This window comes from Ptychodera flava, chromosome 14, assembly GCF_041260155.1.
Source record: "Ptychodera flava strain L36383 chromosome 14, AS_Pfla_20210202, whole genome shotgun sequence".
In the NCBI taxonomy this organism is placed as follows: domain Eukaryota; kingdom Metazoa; phylum Hemichordata; class Enteropneusta; family Ptychoderidae; genus Ptychodera; species Ptychodera flava.
Window position 1 is genome coordinate 32,450,823 of NC_091941.1, and position 23,245 is coordinate 32,474,067.

At 34.6% G+C, this 23,245-nt stretch overlaps 1 protein-coding gene across 2 annotated transcripts in view; it reads left to right on the forward strand.

Annotated features, from left to right (window-relative positions):
- The first annotated feature begins 3,335 nt into the window (after positions 1-3,335).
- LOC139150210 (glutaminyl-peptide cyclotransferase-like) overlaps positions 3,336-23,245 on the forward strand; it is a 67,613-nt gene continuing 47,703 nt past the window's right edge. Inside the window, exon 1 of one of the 2 annotated variants that reach the window (XM_070722433.1) lies at positions 3,336-3,637. In XM_070722433.1, the coding sequence (XP_070578534.1) occupies positions 3,548-3,637 (90 nt within the window). In that variant the 5' untranslated portion in view covers positions 3,336-3,547. The remainder of the gene's footprint in view (positions 3,638-23,245) is intronic. The other variant, XM_070722431.1, reaches the window with a different exon arrangement.

Sequence of the window (23,245 nt, forward strand, 5' to 3'; positions counted from 1 at the left end):
TTACAGAACACGCTTTCTAATTCAAAATAGCAAGGTTTTGTCCAGACTGCTTCCTTCAATAGTTTATCTGTTCTTTCGTTTTGTATTTTTGTCAAGTTTTGATAAGGGACGATTCAGAATTTACTTCCAGGGGAGGGTGGAGGATTTTCTATTTTCTCGGTGATTTTTTTTCCATGGCCCCCCCTAGTAAATTATAGAAAAAATCTATGGCCCCCCCTCATCTTTCCTGTTTTTTTTCCATGGCCCCCCCCCCTAATATATACATGCATGCTTATACGGTACATTATAGACATATCTAGTCTAACAAGTTGCAGAAAACTGTAGGGCCTAGTGACATTAATCGATGATATAACAAATCATTTCAGGGTTATGTGACTATAAAAAGAATGATTTGCAGGGACTGCAAGTGGCACACTTTTGGAAAGGGTAGCAATAAACATATCTGGTTGTAAATTTCTGAAGAAAAGTTAATTACTAAATATGAATACTTTTTTCGTTATGTCTCACTGATACATATGATTCACACAAAGACAAGCAAAGATGTCAGTTAGAAATGTGAACAGAAAATCAGAGGAGCAGGTAATTGGCAAAGTGATATATATCTTGAAGTTTCATGGTACATCTCATTTGCAGATATCCAGATATTTCTGGAAAGTGAGATGTACATGTACATGCACACGTTCAGCATACATTTTCATTTGATGATGCTGAATATTTGCAGACTCACGGTGAAAGTTTTAAACATTAGGAATTAAAATTGGTGAAAGCCAACTTGTTTTTAATTTTCTCTTTTTTTCTAATTTGGTTGTCATAAAACCAAGTTGCTGCCACTGAAAGCAACAATGCTGAGGAATATTTTAGAACATTTCTTGAACAAAACACCTTATCCAAAACATGAATTCACATGTTATTCTGCTCATTCCATTCACAATCCAATGTTCATATTAAAATGCAGACAACCCTGTGTAAGTCAAAATTCACATTTTGTCAGCAGTATTTTTCAAAATTGACAGAGCATTCATATTTCAAATTTTTTTAACAAACTTTAATTTTAGAATAGTCATGATGCGCATGTTTTCAGATGACACGAAACAATACATGTTAATTGTTTTTTTTGCCTTTTCTGCCAGCCGCCACTGTGAAATCTTTGATTATACATATCAGAATGAATGGGACACAAAAGTATTAGCATCAATACACAATGTGTAAGCCTATCCACATTTCTCCTAGCCTCATACACACTGAGATCACTTCTTGGACTACAGCAAATTTCTTGTGTACACAATATTTCAACAATCCGACACCATAGCATTGGTGCAGTGCCACATGATCTTCTGGATGCACATACAGGATTATTGGAAAATCAACCCTTTTGTAAATTTTTCACCATATATTTTTGACAGTAATACATAATATTTTTATTTTCAACATTAAAACCTATTCATTGAAAAGCACCTTGAAGATGAGACGGCCATAAATTTATTTTCAAAAAGTTTATAGTAGATATAAGCACTGTAAAAAGTTATGTAGAACATTTAAAAAATTTAGAAAGGGTAAATTGATGAGAATGAAACATAGAAAAAAGGAGCAGAAAAGAAGAGTAGCAGTAGCAGTAGTTTACTCAAAGGATGAAGTGGGTGTATATTTGGGGTAAAAAACCTCAATTTTTGTATTAATGATAAAAATTTATTTAAGTCGAAAACTAGACAGTATTTTCTGAAATGTAATATTTCACTTGAAAGGATAGTATTCATGTAGAAAAAAACAACTATTTTACTTGGCATTATCCATCTTCATTTTAAAATTGTAGGGGTTTAAAGACTGACACTCTAATAATTGATTAAAATCATGATCAGCAAAATTAAAATGCCTCTTATTCAAATGCCTCTTATTAAAATGTAAGAGCTTTATTGTCAAACAAAACCAATTGATAGTTGTTGTGTTATATAGCATTTAAAAACATAATGTGAAATTTCAGAAAATTTGACCCAGCCGGAGTGGAGTTAAATTCGTTTGAAATTTTGAAATTGGGAGGCAAAAGAAGCCAAGAAATCAGGTGATTTGCATACATTTGCATAAATTAACACTTCTTTATCATGCAACTTTCAACTGCTTTACAAGCTACAAGGTAAACCCAACCTTAAAAAGACATTTGCTGTAATTTTTAGCATTTGTAATGTTCATCTCTGTGTATCAGCATTTGTTTGTTATTCTATCACTACATAGAACACCCCAATGCTGTATTTAGCAACATACCAGTGTGAACATAAATGACCATTGTTATTGTTGATAAATGAATTCTAGTCTGGACTTGATCTGAGATCTCTTTTCAACAAAAACAACCCTGACTGTTCACTGTATGGTTTGTATTGACACGCTAAATACTGGACATTTCATAACGCTTCAGGGAGGAGAACAAGATACTGCAGTAGATGCATAAAACAAACCACTGTGAATATTACCGAATTTGGCAGCTAAAGGAGTTTAACTAAACATGTGAGTTTATATGTCACCCAGGTAGCGTCTACGGTGCTCTTTTGTAGAGATCAGAATTCTGGGCAAATATTGAATTGATGTTTTTTTTCTTGGCCCCCCCTAAAAGATTGTGGTATTTTTGTCTGCCCCCCCCTAAATTTTCTTGGGAAAAATGGGTGGCCCCCCTGAAAATCCTCCACCCCCCGGAAGTAAATTCTGAATCGTCCCTAAGTATGCAGAGGCACTATTTGTCGACTACACTATGATTCACTGTAACACCCATTTCCTATGTGCCTTATAATGTGATATCACATCACATCATATTGAGTCTACGATTTCTGTATTTAGTGCATTTAAAGAAATGCGATATATGTCTGCACGGTATCCTACTGGCATGTTTCAATCTAATCCGTGTACTACAGCGGGCGCTGTACACCGCTACGGCCAAGCCTGAACTCGACTAGCTCAGAAACTTCACCACTGCTCTGATGATTGCTGTTGAACAACCAAAAAACAATTGACATCAGTCGAAGAAACAATCACGTTCGGTTTAATTTGACCAATTTTATAAAAACAAGTTTAAAATACGGCAGATTATCCGTAAACATTTGGGATTATATGTTGATTACTATTAATGAGCATAAATGTATATACTCCGGTAGTATGAGTATCATACAGTAGTATCATACAGGTGATGACTTTAAATGTTATAATAATGTATCGTTGAGAATGGCTGGTAAAATATCCTGTCAGTGGACTTTAAAATGGTGACGCTGGGCATTCTGTCTTACAAAGATGGTGTTCATTGGCGTCGACTCCTGGCCAACATTTAATTGTCATGCATTGTTTTTTCTTTTTCGCAGTGGAATATACACGTACTGTGCTATCAATGGTGTATGTGATATATCACTCCGCCAGTGCACCTCGTCTGTCGGGTGTTGTTCGTCGTGACGTAGGAAATTACTACTACGCCGGTGCGGTGCTCTACGCTGAGAAGTTTTAAATACAACTGTGATCACTGGCGATGCAGTCTACTGAAAGGTAGAGAGGCTGAACTCCAAAAGTTCCTGACATGGTCACGATGAAATCGTACCTGGTAGTTCTGATCATTCTATCAGCTTTGGTCTACACTGAAGCCAAACAAAAATGGACAAAGAAACGGGTGAGTTCCTGCAGTGCACAGTCACTATTAATGTTTCATGGAAAGTTTCGCTGATTTTGGATAATATGCAGATGGTGTACTATTACTTTGGGGTGATGTGCACTCCTCCCTGATATATACACGATGCCGTTGTTATACTAGGTTTGTGAATTGTCTATCACGATGGCAAAGCCCGCCGTCTGATCCACTGTCCGATACCAGTGTAAACATTGATCTACCCACAAGAGGTCTCAGGCCACTGCAGAGTGCAGTGCTCTTTAGGACACATGCACGAATGTCACCTTTTGAGTCGTATACTTTATTTACGACACAGCTTGATGCCTAACTACGTGGCGCAATAACATCGACACCTCTCTATTATAAAAACATTTTATCATGTCCATTACACGTGGTAGTATTTACTTCTGGATAGGAGACTCATGGAATACACCACTCGCTGAAAACATGTCGCAACAGCCGTTACCAGTATTGCAAAATTCACATGTCAATATTTGAAACGTGTGTATACGCGGAAGTGCGTACAAGCGTTGTGAATGAACAGCTAGCTTCGCCGCGCCGTTAGTTATACTCCATTCCGGTCACGATGTCAGGACTTGTGTTGCAATGGCAAATGCTTTGGGCAGTCGACTCTAAAGCAAGTGGTACAAAGTTAACAACAACAACAACAACAACAACAACAACAACAACAACAACAACATTGAAATAATTGTATAATCGAAACTGCGATAGGTTAGCTTTCAGGGGCAATTTATTTGGAGTGGTATTTTTAATCAAGAATACTTTTTCCAAAAAATAATACTCCAAATGCACTTTCATAAAGCATTTAATTTTTCCTTTATAATTATTACAATAATAATAATAATAATAATAATAATAATAATAATAATTAACAACTACAATAACAGAAGTACCGTAATATTTCTACTGAAAATTCAAGAGTTTGATTGATAATGTTGTCCTGAGTCATACCAGCAAGTGTTGTCACATCACACTTTGTGCCTGCCTTCGCAGTAAAATGAGAAAATATTCAAGGCTTCTTTTATAGTTATTTGAGATCCATTGCCTCTTATATGTAGCTTGTATGTACTGATTTATGAGTGACTTCAGTGTGGAAGTTGATATTCCTTATACAAAGCCAGTATATTGCCTGTAAGTACAAAATTCATTTGATCAGTGGTGTATGTGTAGGTTTTGTAGCGTTGAGACTTGGTAATATTCACATCCCCTATAGCTTCTAAAATTTACCCTCAACGGATAAAAAAGATAGCTACTATGCCATAGTACATTATGAATCCTGAAATCTGTCATATAGTTTACCGCTGAACATAGTGCATTTATAAGCTATTAACACTACACTTGAATTTGAAGTGGCATCGTTGACATTTTAACATTTAGCCACTGAAGATGAAAATGTCAACAATTTTGGCATCTTGACACTATCATTGTGATTGTAGTTTCAAGGTATCATTTGATTATTAAAGGTTTATTTTTTTATTATTAGCATAACTTCAGACAGAACTCATGTAAATAAGTGTATATATATATATTTTTTTTATTTTTTTATTTTTATATATTTATATTATCTTATTTTATTTATTTTATTTTCCTTCCTATTAAAATTTAAGTATTTTTGGAATAAACAGGGCAAAATGTCTAGTAAGAGAAGAATGACTAACACATTGTACATTTTGTAAATTTAAAGCTCAGTACATGTCTAGCCAGAGTATGAAGTAATATCTATTATTTTGTATTGCGGGGTAGAATATCCATGGTAATGATATCTACCCAGTAGTTGCTCTGTCTGATATCAGCCTAATTCAGTGCGGGGCTATTAAATGGTCTAAAACCCATCACTTTAGAAAATATAATCCTCTTTCAAGATTTAAGCTCGGTTTGATAGACGAGGGGGGTTTGTGTGAACTTTGGATGAAATTCACCAGGCAAGAAAAAAAAAAGGATAATACGTCGGATTTCAGTGCGGGATTACTGTCTGTAAACCTTAGTTAGTGACCTTTCCAGATGCGAAACAGAAATATTCAGGTATACTTGGTTGAAGGAACACTGCATATTGTGAATGAAATTTACCACCTATCATTGTAAAATTTTAAAAATGTTCTTTTTACCGCTCAAAACAATAATGGAAATAGAATGGCATTTGTTTAAGTAGAAGTCGGCAGTTTTCAAACTCCTGATTAGAAAGTGGAAGATGTCATAAGACACATGGAAAGATGTTGAAATGCCTGGTTACAAAATTTAGATGGGTGTGGATAATTTTATTGCCGTTGGGTTTCCTGTTGTGTGATGTATTTGTCAGGTATCCAGTGATTACTTGCATAGCTCTGGGTTAAAAAACCAACTTAAAATAGATGCAAGCAAGACATACTGTTGAGAATCATCTTTCCATTCCCGTGGATGCTGGTTGCTAGGAACTGCCTTCCTATTCTAGTGTTACATTGCCACGGATGTGTAAAATTTACCATTGTTTAATATGTAATTAAGTGAAAATAGTCTGATCTTTTCCATAATTTAACATTTATTTAAACCTGTGCGTTGTTATTGCAAATAAGAATTTTTCAATTTGAGTTAAATGTCACTCAGCATGACTTTTATTTACTCTTTCTGCTCCATCACTTTATGATTAAAATTATTTTGTGAACATTTGTAGCACATATATCTCTGTCTTGTTGTATGTATCTTAATGGATACCAAAATTAGAAGTTAATTATCTTTTTGAATTTCTTGGATATGTTTTGTTTCTGTAAATAACTCAACATTTTATAGAAGACATAAACCACAAGAAAACATTGATTTCAACCCTTTGAGCGCCAAAGTCAATTTTTGCCACCTTTATAAAATGTAGCCCTGACAATTTTTTTTCAGGTTATTTTAGAAAATTTTGATCAAAAACATTAACCAATTAAAAGTAATGTCCATTTGGTTTAAAATTATCAAAACAATTACAATAAATTCATTAAAAAGTGGTAAAATTTTGCACAACAAATTTGGTGGGAAAATTTACAGTGCTCAAAGGGTTAATAAGCAATATGCCTTGCAAAATACATGTATCATCAATACACTGTGTAGCACTATTAGTGGATAACTAATATGTGACATACTACACTCAATAATGATGCTATTTCTCAAATTTGTCACGTCTGTCTGAAATAACAGCCAAGTCTTTCATTTGCTGACAACAAAATTGAATAAGTATACGATTTCAAATCATACTACCCGGCCAATTAGGCATGTTTTTTGCTGATAAAAACTCAGTTACCCAGAGAGCATCAACATTGACTGGAGTGCCTGCTGTCAGACATTTCACCATTTTGTCATCATCAAAAGATGTGTAAGTAGCCTGGCTTTGGGTAAAAATCTGGCTTTAGATCACCTCTCATTACACCACTGCGTTCACAGACTGTTTCACTGATTATCAGTGCGTTGGTTTTTATTCCATCACTGCATTCCATGGACTACTTCACGTTTTATTGCTTTTTGACATCTGAATTAGTTGAAATACACCAAGGTAATTTCGAATAGATTTTATAAAGATTTTTTTTATGAAGATCTCCCGCGGCCAATACTGTGTGGCTTGATGCATGTTGAATGATGTTCTAATCTGAGTTGAACACCTGATGTCACGAAATTATATGAAACGGCTGCTTTTATATTTTGCCTCGAGGCTGTTATGAGCATCCGTTGACAGTGCCGTAACTTTACTGGTGAGTGATATCCTGTGACAAATACATGTAGGTAATTTTTAATCTTAGCTTTCTCGATAATGTATGTTTTTCAAGGTGAAACTTTTTACGTGGAGATAGTGGACTTCAAATTTCAGGGCAGGATAATTTAATACTGAAGGTGAAATGTGTAAAGAAATGCTGTCATGGTGGCATACACACCTGTATCACATAAGTGATTTTTCTATCGGGCAGATGCCTTACTCAAGCTAAGTGTTCAAAATTTTAGTTCTGATGTCTGTCGATTGCTATTGATTTCATTTTGAATTGCATCCATATATGCATGATTGACTGTGTTCTCCACATGCATTGATTGTTTTATACAATTGTGTGGTCTAGGTATAAGTACAAAGGAAAAACTGGAAGTGAAGTGGAAGTGATGAATTTTTTATTTTTAATATATCAGAAGTCTAGGGACTCAGCAGACAAGATATATTACTAGTAACTGTTCTTCTTTATGAAATATTCACCGCCTAGAAACTTTTCAGACGTCTAATATTCATAAATAAGCATGAAACTCCAAATAACAGTCCTGTTCTCATGACCACCACCACCATTATCATCTTTCCCTTCGTCCTCATCATTGATGTTGTTATTTTGGATGTAAGGAAAACGATGCATTAATTACAAATTCCAGTACCATAATTATCGATGTGACGCCCAGGAAATACCATAACAAAATATCAATTTTAATGATTTAGCTCCGCTGTCAGCGACGCGGAGCTTATCAAATAGGTTGATTTTCCGTCGTCGTCCGTCGTCCGTCGTCGTCGTCCGTCGTCGTCCGTCGTCGTCCGTCGTCCGTCAACAATTGCCTTCTCCTCTGAAACCGCAAGTCCAATTGCTTTGAAATTTTATATGCAGTTCACTTGGGGTGACCTCACTTAAGTTTGTTCAAATTGTGGTGATATTTGCATATTTGTATTTTTGGGGCATTTTCTGCTGTTTTTGGTAAAAAAATCTTCTTCTCTGAAACCGCTTGTCCGATTGCTTTTAAATGTAATATGCAGTTTACTTAGGGTGACTACAGTCAGATTTGTTCAAATCGTGGTGAAATTTGCATATTTGTATTTTTAAGGCAATTTTTGTCATTTTTGGTAAAAAAATCTTTAAAAATCTTCTTCTTCAAAACTACAAGTCAGATAGCTTTGATATTTGATACATATGTCCCTAGGGATGATCTATTTCAGATTTGTTCAAATTGTGCAGAAATATGCAAATTTGCATTTTTAAGACAATTTTTGCCATTTTTGGTCAAAAAATGTTTTTTTCAAAAAGTACTGGTCTGATAGTTTTGAAATTTGGTATACAGGTTTCTATAGATGAACTTAGTAATATAAATTGAATTTCTGATGAAATCTGTAATTTTGTATTTTTGGGGCAATTTTTGCCATTTTTGGTCAAAAAATGTGTATTTCCAAAACTGCTCATCTGATAGCTTTGCAATTTGGTATACAGGTTCCTACAGATCAACTTAATGATATTTATTGAAATTATGATGAAATCTGCAATTTTGTAATTTTGGGGCAATTTTTGCCATTTTTGGTCAAAAAATGTGTTTCTCAAAAAGTACTGTTCTGATAGCTTTGAAATTTGGTATACAGGTTTCCACAGATGAGCTAAGTAATATATATTGAATTTCTGATGAAATCTGTAATTTTGTATTTTTGGGGCAATGTTGCCATTTATGGTCAGAAAATTTCATTCTCAAAAACTATACTCATCGGATAGCTTTGGTTGACATGTTCTTAGGGATGATCCGATGTGATATATTCAAAGTATGATGAAATTGTGTATTTTTGCAGCTTATTTTAGCCACTTTTTTCTGGCCATTGCAATGAGCTATCAAAGATTTCCACCTTCTTCATCAACATGTGTCAAAAATAGTTACTCTCTACATAAACACAGCGGAGCTATATCGGCCGCTAGGTCGCTTGTAATGATTTTGATTTTGAAAGAAGAGCATTACAAGGTAAGTGTTGGTAACATATCAGATACCTTACACTTTCTTTAAATCACTTAGCTTATTTTTAAAAATGTTATCATAATCAGTCTAAATATCATGAGACTTACTTTTAAAGTAATTGACATGGGCCAGAAATACACATTATACCCTTAAGTAGAATTGAACTTTAGAGAAAGTAAGTCGACAGGACTATTCCTGTTTTATGAATTACATGTAATAAAATGTTTGGTCTTTGTAAGATTGTTTCAATTATTGCTTGAAAATGGCAGTTGTGTAAAATGTGGGCGAGTCTTCCTTCCTGTCTGCTGAGTAGCCTTTCTGTGACTTTTAACCTTTTCACCACCTTGGTTTGACCCAACTCATTGTTACGAGTGGTGATTGTGGACAATTGTACCAAGGAAACAGGGGTGAACAGGTCAGATGAAAGCAAAGAAAATTCTCATTGTCAGGATGTGATTTCCTGGCTACAACTTTACTCTTGCTTTTCTACTTAGTACGTGAGTTTCCAGTCAGAAATGCTAGTCAGATTTTACTGGCTGGCTCTTGTGATTCGTACATCCTGCTCTGAAACCATGTCAACTGAAATTATCGAATGCGATGAACAAATTGGTTTTCATTGTCAGGATTTTCAAAATCAATTCATGTTAGTGTTCTTTGATACAGGCAATTACAGAGAACCTTGTCCATAGTTACTGAAAACGTCATCAAAAATGGATCATGATCTTAATGAAATTTGAAATGTTAAAAGCAAACGTCTTACTGTGTTATTCTCAGAGCCAGTCTTCAGATTAAATATAGATGAAAAAGCATAACTAGGGACATTATCGTAATTAAAAATCAGTCATCTATGATTAGTGATACATTATAAGTTTTAAATCATATGTAATCCTATTTGGGGAAAAACTTATGTGTCAAATTTGTTGAGGTTTCATGCTGAGTGATATCTACGCATTTGTCATCAGTCATTGCTTATTACCATACGGGTCTTGGAAACTGACTTCTTCTCCCGTTTCACGGCGTTTAGCTAAAAGCTTTTCCTTTGTAAAGGAAGTGATGCGGTCTTGTTACCCACATCAATTACCATTATCCTCCCAAGTAAAGGGATGCATTTCATTTCATGGAGAGAAGTAGAATTATCTGAAAATATCTCTGAATGTGTTCCATATCAAAGAGTCAGGTTACATCCATAAATGCTGACTTATGATCAGTTTATGGTGTGCAATTACCATTTTCATGTTTTTTTATTTTTGTGAAAAAGGGGTAACTTGTTTATGAATATACCTCATCCAATGATGGCTTTGGGTTATGGTGATGTACTCTTTAGAAACTCTCTCTGGCTTTTCAAAACACCTGAGATATGATAACCCATCATCATAGGGTTTCAACCTTCAATATATTCAGGATTTCATACGCAGCATTTGAAAGCGATGGCTAAAGTTACTAATTTTAGAAAAAAATCCCAAAACATCTTTTTTGTCAATATTTTGGCTTCATTGGATGGAATGTTTTCCAACTAGAATGGTTTAGTGCTGGTAAGATTTTACTGTCAGAATTTCAAAAGAAACTTTAAAACAATTTTATTATCTTTCCAGATTGTTTTTATGTAAGGCACATGATAAAGAAGTCACACTGCTGTAGTTTACTTTTACTGGCCGATGAAAATGGCTGTGCTATCAATGTGAATGGCCAGTAAATCTGGTCAATGCATTGGGCTTACTGTGGCTGTAAATTGAACTGCATGCTCTGTGTATTGGGATGTGAGCAAAAGACTTTATCATGAATCTGCTGGGACGCCATGATTCACTTTCCTAATTTCCCAAACACAAATAAATCTGACATTAAATTTGTGAGAAAAAAAGATTTGCCTGATTTATTCACAAAGGCAGGGAGCCTGTAAGCTGATATTTGATTTAAGATGCCACTGTGGTAGGATATAGCTGTCTTTGTGTTCATAAAACATTGAGATAGAAGGATCAGAGAAATCTAACAGCGTGAATCATAGATTTATCTTTCTTAGTGAGTATCCTTGACTGTGACAGATTCTGGATAAGACACATGGCAGTTATGAACGTGAGGATTGACTCCTTTTTCTGTGTAAGAAGGGAAGATTTGTCAAATTCATGGAGCCAAACGGTGATAAGTGGAAAGAATGTGGCTTAAGTGACAGTGTGTAGTCCTCAGAGGGAAACAAAGTCGTGTCTCTATGACGGCGTTCTTTCCTGACAGTTGGGTCTCACGTATTTCTTCATCTGAATGCCAGTGCTGTTGTCTAACATTTTACTTTTTAATCAGCTAGTTGCACTTGAGAAATTACTTTCCTTATTGATGCTGACACGTTGTTTACTGTGTGTTTGGCTTGAGTTTGCCACTAATGATTGCACTATTAGGCGTCAATTTCCCCCTAGCATGTGTGTGTATAGGGGGATATGTGTTAACTGCCTGAATGTCTCTGTGCTCTCCATGATTAAATCACCCTGGTCTAACATCATATTACAGTACTGTGTGTATATATTGCCACTCTACTTTTATGGTCAGTACACATCGACACGTGTCCGTAGCCCCTCTGTAGCGTGTTCGATCATTTCATTTGCCGTACCAGGTCTCCCCTCATCAAGATTGATGGTCACATTTCCTCTCAATCATTCTCCGTTGCTGCGGTGGAATACTTAAACCTCCATTTGTTAAAGGCACATAGAAAGACAAGTCATCCTGTAATACACTCGTTTACCTGTGAGTTCAGTCTTCTATGCTGTCCATATTCATCCATTGTTGAGATGACTGTGTTTAGTTGACTGTTTCTGAACTTCCAAAGTCTCTGCTCCCTTGTCTCATTATGCCATATCTTCCTTGTTCCTGAATTTCTAAAATGTACTCGTGAACATAGTTTTGCTTCAACAGGCAATCGTTTCCTTGACTACCGGGGAGGGGGGAGGGGTATTTCCTGGGGGATACTAATAACAGAGTGTAATGTCTTTCTCTGCTGGATATTTTTCAGTGTGAAAAGTACCTTATAAATTGGAGAGAAGAGAGTGGTTTACCACTGTATACCACTTGTTACCACAAATATTTTCGTTGCTCTTCGTGTCAGATCAATAAATAACTCCAAATTGATTCAGGAAAATTGGTCATGGTAATTTGCCAATGTGTGAACTAACTGGTACAGTTTACTTCATCAGAAGAGAATGCAAGGTTAAAAATGGGAAAGTGAAATGAAATGAATGTCTCAAAAGAAAAAGGAAATGTTTGTAACCTTCATGAATGTGATGATAGTACAATATAAAATATAAAATATAATACAAGATTTTCAATGATGGTAATGTCCAACCACCTGTTTGCATTTTAGTCAGTTATCAGAGTTCACACAGAAAAGAAGAGTAATTTCATATATATATGAGAATAATGTGTGTTTAACTTTTCAACTGTAACTCACATAACTAGTAAGCCATATCCTGTAATAAAAGGTAGCTGTTTAATGGAAAATGAAGTGTATACAAACGTACACACTCACTTCTATCCATTGTGGATATAAATGTATAGATTGTCATAAAGCCATAACACGGTTATCCTTGGTTCTAATTATCCCAGAGTATACATGCCATTTGAAATACAAACAAGCCAGTGTATGGCTAATCTACCTTCCCTTGGGGATAAATAAGACATAAACACCCACTACATGCTATAATGTTTTATTGAAGGCTTCTCTGGTAAAACGCAATAAATCTCAATCATTTCAAGTGTCAAAATGTCTGAAGTATCTTTCCTTGTGTGGAGAATGGCTTTGAGGCTGTTTCTTGCTGACGCCAAATGTTCAGCCATTTGTTTTGAGCTGTTATGCTGTTTTCACCAGGATGTCTTTCTCGCTCTTCGGCTGCCGTATTAATCGTGACAATTGACAGTGTCAACAAAACATATCAGTCCAAACATGCAGCTTTGCACAAGATGACTATTGATTCTGTGTAGTTTGGTAAAATTGCTCTAATGGCTAGCAGTTCACCTTCGTATATGTATCAAGCCATGAGTAAAATTATTTTTCAAAAGTTATATAAGGAAAATTGTATGTAAATTAACGTAAGGCATTATATTTAAGGTAATAAACTTTATCTTTAGACAGCTTTAACTTTGTCTGAATAACCATATTACATCAACACGTACATGTAGCATAAATACCCAAATTTAACATGAATATTCGCTCTCTTCTTGGAACAGGTTTTGTTGTTCAGAGTGTTGACGCACTCAGTATCCTTCATATTTCCTGATGATGTTTCCTTCTTTACACATCACTACACTCTGATTGTTCCACTTCAGATCGTAATCACGAAGTGCTGCGTTTGCATAGAATCCTGATATTTCTAGTCTAACATTCGGTGCCCTGTATCTGAGTACCGACAAACAAAAAGAGGGATGTTAAGCGTGTCACATATAAGTTTGTAAGTATATGGTGTAGACCACAGGCAAAAAAAAAGATATTTTTGTTCCTTTTTGTTTGCTTTTACAGCATTGGAGAAGAGAAAGACCCCCAAAACCCCTAAAAATATCCTCTTCAAAATATCCAAGTCACAGATTTTCTGATCTGCATTTACAGTATGCTGCTGATTCTTGTATGTATGTTTGAATGTGTGCATGGAGGATTTTCCTTTCAAGGGGCTGCTCTGATGATGATACAAAATTGCCAAAGGAAAAATTGGTGTGGATGTTGAATAGAAAATTACACCAGCATGTGTGAAAACCCAAATAAAAGAGTCGAATTTTCAATTCATGGATGCAACACAACATGTGCTGTAATTAGCGTTGTCCCTCACACCTTTAATATCCGTTTGTTACTGGGTATTCATTGCATTCGTGATGTCAAGCCTATTTTCTCTAAGGCTTTACCAGTACCGCAGATAAGCCATATTTAATTTAGATTCAAGAGCTATCTCTCATTGAATGTTGAAATTTGCCATATTCATGATAGCCAGGTTTGAGCCGAGGATTTTAACATGGCAAATAGGTGAAAAGTTAACAAAATCTGAAAAAGTATGGATATATAAAAAATGGAAATGTAGTATTATGTATATTATGCCATATACTAGGCTCTTCAACAACGTGCCCAGCTTCAAACTGCTGTTTCCTGTCAGTTTCCCAGCTTTATTTGTTTGGAAAGTTAAAAAACACAATTATTATTGCAGATATATGTACATGTATATCGGGTAAAAACCACAAGTTGCAACATGCCAGGTCAGAAACCAGTGCTGTTCAGCCATTGTCACATCTTTGAAAGAATAAGCCAGTTTTCCTAAATTTTTCCGTGAATACAAACTCATAAATCCCATATTTTCAACATACATACATGTAACCTGTTAGAAAATGCGCTTGATCCTGTGATACCTATTGTAGTTTGTGGAATGGAACATCATTTCTGTTCCAGAATCCAGTTGAATCACCCAAGTCTTAAGTCAATTAGGGATCAGTCACTGAGATCCAACAATCAAAGCAGAGCTATGGTTTTACACAGAAAATACCAGTATCTGCACCTTAAAGGGACAAAGTCGGCCATTTTTCATGAATTTTATTTGATGCAAGATACTACTTATGTTGTTTGACATGTTGAAAGATACTGAATAAATGAGTGACTGTGCACATTTTCGACCCCCGGTTTTAGACAAATTAAATGAAACCATGGCATTTCGCGATGGTTTCAGGTATTGTGTCTAAAACGGGGGTCGAATATATGCATGGTCACCCATTCATTCAGTATCTTTCAACATGTTAAACAATATAAGTAGTATCTCATATCAAACAAAATTTGTGAAAAATGGCCGACTTTGTCCCTTTAATTTGGCATATGATATTTGGCCTAAAGTTAAGTGTACGACTGGTCTGAAGATTTAAAAATATAATATTTTTTAAGTTGATTGAGTTGTTCACCTGTGAAACAAAGGAACTGTCTTGTACATTATTGTTCACAATGAATTGTGTACATGAATCTGTGATTTACAAGTATCATATAAATTTGTAATAGTATCGCAAATGTTGCTTTGGATTTTGTCATCTAGATACTTGTGTGATGTATTTGGCAAAATTTTGTAGCTCTCTGATTTGTTGAATGTTCATTTCTCATAAAATATCAGTGTTATTGAGGAATTTCAATTGAAAATGCACATTTCTGGAAAAATTCTGACATTCACTCAATTCAATGTCACAAAGTTTGTTTTTTTGTAAAATATGAAATAATGCAGCAATTTTTGCCAGTGCGAGAGATGTACAATAATCAGCTAAAAGCTCGTTGGACATGAGAAGAATTGTATCCCGTTACCAATTAACCTTGCAAAGTATCCATTATTTAGCAATTGGTTTGGTGAAATGGATGGGGAAATTAGAAAGGTAGGGTTCTTGTGGCAATCGAGACTTTTATGGGTCTGTTCTGGAAAGTAAGCTTTCTTCACAATCTAGAAAAGTTAATGGGGAAATTCTGATTTGATTTGGTTGAAACTACCAGGTGAGCCCTCTTAATGTCATTCGTTCATGTACATTAATGCTCACATCTTCTCATTTTGTTTCATTTGAGTCAGTCAACATTTCTATGACATCCAAGTAGATCCACAAAGAGACTGTCAGCTTAATGCAGTTTGTTTGTTTGTTTGTTTTCATTTCCAGTGATGTAGGCAGTAACTTGTGACTCAACTGTTCAACTCGATGTCCTTTGAATGAAATGGAACAGCGTGCTTTAAATATTACTGTAAATATTAATTCATGGACTGGCCAATATGAGCACTTAACATCCATAACATGACAGGTATTCTATTGTCATGGGGAGGAAATTGAAAATTCTGTCAGGGAGTCATCTTTTGAGAGTCTGATAATAGACTTTTTGTCATGAAAGTTAAAAGCTATTTTAAGCTTCAGAGCTGTGCAGAGGCTGTGTTCTGCTCATAGGGCATGTCAGCTTTTTTTCCCATTATGTTTTACCTATTACATCTATCAAACTATACATAATGTCCACATACACTTTGTGTGTGTGTGTGTGTGTGTGTGTGTGTGTATATATATATATATGTATGTATATATATATATATATATATATATATATATATATATATATATATATATATATATATATATATATATATTATAAATGTAACTAAAAACAAATTTTGAGTGGTTTCTGATATATGTAAATATATGTTATATATATATATATATATATATATATATATATATATTATATGTAACTGCCTCGATTATCGTTATATATATATGTAGAGTTTCTATTTTCATTTTTATATCCATAATCATATAAAAATGAAAATAGAAACTCTACATATATATATAACGATAAACGAGGCAGTTTCCCTGTTTCTCAATTTTGCGAGAGGATTGTAAGTTGAGGCAAATATTTATCAAGTTAGTGAATGAAAACTGTGTAGGTCAGGGATAGCTGTCCAGCAAGTTACCCTGAATGGCAATCAAATCTACCGGTAGTCAAAATGTCTTGAAGCCTATGCTGAGACATTTGTTGAAAGTCAATACAGTGACATCAGTGGAGACAAAACTCGACCGATGTTTTAGCATCTTACCCTTGTGTGTGAAATTTGTAGAAGTGTACTGTACCTTGAAATTTATTATAAATGTCACAACATGCTGTAAATGCAGCTTTTCTTAAATGTACAACCAGTTACCTTGAACATCGAGATAAAGGAAATATTTTTACTGGGAATTCTTTAGTGGGCTGTACATATTTGGCCTCTAGTCACTCTTTGTCCATGCAGGTTTATCTTTTTAAAAATTAAAGAACGTCAAGTTTTAGTTTTTATCTGCTATCGTATATGTCGTGATATTAATATTTATTTTACATTTTATTCATTGCATTTATCAGCACCAGCTGCAATCCTCCTTTTATTTAATACACAGGCTGAGTTTTGCCATCCATGTTAGGTAATTCTAGTGTGTTGAAGGTTTTAGGGATGATGGACAAAATAATGTCAATAATAATGTCAAAAGACGATGAAGGAAATTTATGACAGGGCATCTCTTGAGCTTTAGTGTTTGTTCTGTTTACATGTAAAACCAATTACTGAGATGAAAAAATCCAGTCAAATATACTTTTGCGGCAGCTTTAATGAAAATGTATTCTGTAATGAAATATTTACACTGAAACAATAATCAGGTCATTAATAGAAAACTCATCTATTGTCAATTATCCAGAGTCTAATTTCAATCAACCTGTTAAACAAACTTGGTGAATTTGCAATCATTTGTGAAGAATGAATGTACAGCATTGTACATGTTACTTTTCTGAAGAAGTGCATGCGTCCAAATTTTCATGTGTTTATGCAAATTAGACTATTCTACTCTAACTTGTCTACCATTGATTATGAAGCCTTCCACCATGATTACCGTGAATATGCTTGAGATTCATAATTTGGGACACAAAAGTTTCTCTTCTAGAATCATGTCTATCAAGAAAAACAATTCTCTTTGACAGCAAAAACTTAAAATCACTCTATGTATTGGTAACAGTTATAACTCAGAAGTATACATTTCCTAACATTGATTATCAAATTAATGTGAAATTTGTATTCATTTTAAAACTCCATGATATAACTGAAAACTGTGTTGTTAAAACCAGATGTAATGATCTTGTCAACAGATATGAAGTCTTTTGTCAAAATACTAATATTGTATGCAAAACTGTTGGTATTGGAATAACACGTACCCCAAATTTATATTCTCGATATTATTGAATACTGACTGTCAATATATATGGCAATGAATCAGCTTTAACCACCGTACCAAGTATTTTATGGACTTTTATTATGATAGATACCGGTATGTGTTAGAACACTCATGCTGCAATTCAGCGTAATCCTGAACAGTGATTTTTTTATGTTGTGTTAATAGGGGAGCTGGTGAAAGGGGTTTGGTCACATTTTCTGTGTGACTGGCTTACAATATATGTGACTGTGTCCTGTTTGATCTAATTCAGCACTGAATAGCAAAGTTAAATGGGTGTGCGTTTGGAGCTCCACTACTTGACTACCGGTATACCCAGTGTGTGTTTGTGCACGGCCCAATAGAGGGACCGTGGTTTGTGCAAACACTGCTTGATCTATTGAGTGGATGTCATTGACGCATTTCTAGAGGAAGTCCTCATTAATGGTGACATATGAAGAGCCAGTTACCAGTGTGGATTCTCTAGGTATTGACGCAGTTTGTGATGCTGCGGTGGTGTCGTTCATTGCTGGAGGTTAAAAATGACATATTGCATGTTGCATGCAGGTCAATATATCCACCTTCCCCTAGGTGGTTTCACTGAAATGGCATGACAATAAATCAGCGACTTTAAAAACTCAGTACTTTTGCTTCAGGTTCTGAACAACACACTGATCACCCAGTATACTCATACGACTCAAAGATCAAGTTGTGTCCATATGGTCAAATCTAGCCACATTTTTTCTAAGGCATAGCAGTTGACTGGTTCTTTCAAATGTAATTTGCAAAGAAGATGTGTTTTCTTGATTGTGGCTAGTTTTTTGGTTTCTTTTGAATAACAGTGAAGAAATACATTAATCCTTCATTGATATTTCCATTTTATATTTTATTATATGGTAGGTTGGTGGCATTGTATGTATGTCCATCTGTCCACATCGAAAACAGCAGCACCTACAATCCTAGTATTTTATATACAGGTGCACCCAGGGTGGATATGTAAATTGGTTCAAATTAAAGTGTTATTGTTAAAAATATGCAAACGAGGTAAAAAAGGCAATGCCTGCAAATTGCTAGTTCTGTAACCACAGGTCAGATTTGGTTGAAACTTGGTATGCATGATCCTAGGGTTGACCTCTGTCAGATTTGTTCAAATTGAGGTGAAACTTTCATATTTTTTGGGCAATTTTTCCCATTTTTGGTCAAAAAATCATCTTCTCTGATACTGGGTGACTGATTGCCTTGAGACCTGTTATGCATTGTGGTGAAATTATCATATTTGTATATTTGGGGCAATTTTTCCAATGTATGTCTACAAATCTTCTTATAAACTGCTTGTCTGATTGCTTTGAAACTTGATATACATGATTGCATGGGCAACCTCAGTTGAGTTTTTTTTGAAATTGTGATGAAATTTTCATATTTGTATTTTTTGGCATTTTTTTCATTTTTGGTCAAAAGCTTCTTCTCTTAAACTGCTTATCGGATTGCTTTGAAACTTGGTATGCATTATCTTACGGATGACATAGTCAGATGGGTTGAAATTGTGGTGAAATTTTTATATTTGTATTTTTAGGGCAATTTTTGAAATTTTTGGTCAAAAAATCATCTCCAAAATTGCACATCCGATTGCTTTGAAACTTGGTATGCGTGTTCCACAAGGTAAACTTAGTTGAGCGTGTTCAAATTGTGGTGAGCTTTGCATATTTGTGTTTTTGGGTCATGTATTCACTTTTATGGTCAAAAAATCTCTGAAATTGTTGATCTGGTTTTTTCGAAATTTGACGTGAAGGTTCTCAGGGATGATCTTTATCAGATTTGTTTGAATTTAGACAAAACCTGTAATATTATATTTTTGGGACAATTTTTGCTGTTTTTGGTCAAAATAAATGCCAAATATGTCATTCTTGAGTTCCCTGGTCCTATTGCGAAAACTTTAAAGCTGCTGCACATTTCACCTTTGTTTGCTCAACTGTAAATAGGAATTTATTCCAATGAAGTTGTCTTTTAACAAAAGTAAGCTAATGAGCAGCAAAAGTGTAACCTTGGTGAAAATTTCAATAAGTACAAGTCAGAATTTTACATGTTGGTGATGATTTGTACAAGCAAAGCCAATATTAAGTTATTTCCTTTATATTACTGCTTGATGAATTACCAAAAATTGTTTAAATTAATTCCATGCAATACAATATTACAAGAGTACATCTTTAACTTTGGTATGGTAGATTGTATTGCTTATTTTGATGTACCAGTGGCAGGCTGCCTGGTGTTGTATACCGTATATGTGTGTCCATTGCAACAGTTGCCAACCACTTAATATGTACTTCAGAGGACTGTGCATCAATATGTGTTCAAATGCACCTGACATTATGAATATTACAAGCTAAGGCCTGTAGAAGCTATTAAATATTGTATGTAAACTCACTTGGGTCTGCCTTTCTAGCTAACCAAATGTGAGCAAAATGTCATTGATGTATTTTTATATTTTGTGTATGTACATGTATTTTACATAAAGTCACGAAACGGAGGGCTTATTTTGTGGCAATGTTTTCCACATTAAGGGCATGGTTATAAGTGTACGGTAGATCTTAATTTATACTGATTTGATCAACTAGTTCACAGGTCAACTGCTGGGTTTTTACATCGCTTGGTTTTTTTACCACCACAGATACATACATGTATATATACTTTCAATCTGAGTCTGTTCATTTAGGAAGATTGTGATGCAGGGAATTTAGAAAAGCAGGTTTGAATAACGACAAGAATTAAACCCATTCTTAATTGGTCTTTATCATGCAAATAAGTATCTCTTTAATGGGCAACATAGTGTTCTTGTAAATCAACATCAATAAAAAATTTCCTTTTAATTTAAGATATTAAAACCATGACCTGTGTTAAAAAAATTACACTATATACTTTGTGAGGTCAATCCTCTAAAAAAGTAGTTTCGGTTAATGAGGTGTTCAGGCCTAGCATCAGGCCGTAACCAGGGCAACAGGCAATTGACTCTCAGACTGTAAACCTCACCAGATTTTCCTAAATACTGAATCACACTCTGTGTGTATATAATAAAACAAGAACTCATTTTGCCTTCAGAAATTATTAGTATTGAAATTATTTGAATTTTTGACGTGGTATTTAATCCAAAAGTTAGGTCAAATGGGAAGTTGTTCAGGTGGCCAGGATTGAAGCTTCCAGCATTTTGTGCCAGTACAAACATGTTCTCTTACATACAATAGCCAGCAGTACTCGAGGAATGGAGTTAAAGAGTGATTTTAGACTGCTAATAGTCTGCGGTATTAAGAAGAGCTTTTGAAAATACCGTTTTAGTGGACTAATAGTGTATTTGTTGGAGAAAGTACATTATCTGTATATTAGGAGATTCCTGAAAATGAGTTTTATGGACAATCTTGGTTATTATAACTTGAAGCAAAACATAACTTGAATGGTCTGATCAACTTCTAATTTTGCTGCCTTCTAGGCCTTACAATAACATACTTGTATAGAATTCCTGTCCAAACAATTATGTTTGCACACAAGTGTGTCTAATTGGTTGTTGCCATGACATATATACAAGGTGACGTGTTTGCTTATTGAGTGGTGTATGATTGGCACGGGGGTTTATATATTTGTGATAAATGGAAATCATCTGATTGAAAGCTTGATCAGTCAGAATAAACCCACAAACCTGCTTAATATTGCGGATAAAAGGTACCTCTATGATGCTAATGTCATGCTGTAGGGTCTCTTTTTCGTTCTCGCCTATCCAGTAATAAATTTTACAGAATGAAAAAGAGAAGGTGCATTGCAAAGTGACAATGCAGTACTTGTATTTCCTTGTAGATCGTGTTGAGAATATTGTTCCAGTTAGAAGTTTTGAAACAACTTACAAAACAGTTTCTAAAGTATTCAGATCAAATTCATGGCTTTGGATTATCCTACATGTACACGAAACAAACTGAAAGATGAAATGGTGATCCAGTATGATATTTGCTAAATCTTTGATTAATTCAGGTGATAAGAATATCTAAATGACGAAATGTTCTCTCATGATATCTGACAGTTTTTAGTTATGTCTGTTTCAGTTTAAGATCTAATGGATAATATTTTATTTATTATTTCATAAAGCTTGCTGAACTGAGTAGAAATGTTGAATTGCATGTGTCTTCAAAATGGTAAAACAGATAACAATTTTAAAAACTAATTTTCATTTATTTCTGGTATTAACAGAAACTTCCTTTGTTAGGGTGACCATATAGGTCAGAGAATGGTTCTGCAAACTGATTTTTAAGTAGAACAATTAAGGTGGAGCTGCATGTTGCCAATAGGGTTTTTTCAAAGCTATATTTCTCATCAAAGATGACAAGGAAACCCCTCAGACTATATATTCTCAAAAATCAGAGAATCTAAAGTTTAGTATGGTAGCAATAGTTTACTCGAATGATGAAGGGTGTATAGATTTGGGGTACAAATCCCCAATAGCATTTAATAAAAAACATAATTTGAAATTTTCAGAAAATTTGACCCAGCTAGAGTGGAGTTAAATTCTTTGGAAATTTTAAAACTAGGAGGAAAAGAAACCATGAAATTGGGTGATTTGCATACATTTGAATAAATTAACACTTCTTTATGACACAACTTACGACTGCTTTAAAAGCTAATAGGTTAATCCAACTAATATTTTGATCTTTGGTTAACAAATTAAGTAAAGTTTAATGAATATTTGTGAAAAAGTGATTTTTTGAGCAAACATAGTGTTGGGTGCAGCACCCCCTTATTAAACATAAGAAATGTCTTATATCAAAAAAACTTTAACCAAAATAATTATAGGAAACATTGCGTTAGTCAATAAGGAATATTAAAGATACATTTCTTCAAAGTTTGTTCTTGCTCTGATTGTAAAAATTTGACACAAGGAGTGAACAATATTTTGTATCATCTCTGTGTGCATTATTCTGTGCAATGTTCAAGACGAGTAGATGTCACAAGTCGGTGGTCAAGTGGGGATATTCAGAAATAGTGTTTGAATCCCCAGCTGGGTTGAGTAAATGTAAAGTTCATCTGTCACTTCGAGTGAATGTCATCATCCATGAAAACCCAACATCATTCAGTCACTTGCTACAGTCTGACCTATGACCTGTGTGGCAGGGCTTAACAGAAAGTCCTCAGAAAGTCTAATTCTCTTGGGAAATCAGCAAAACATTGTATCTTTTTTAT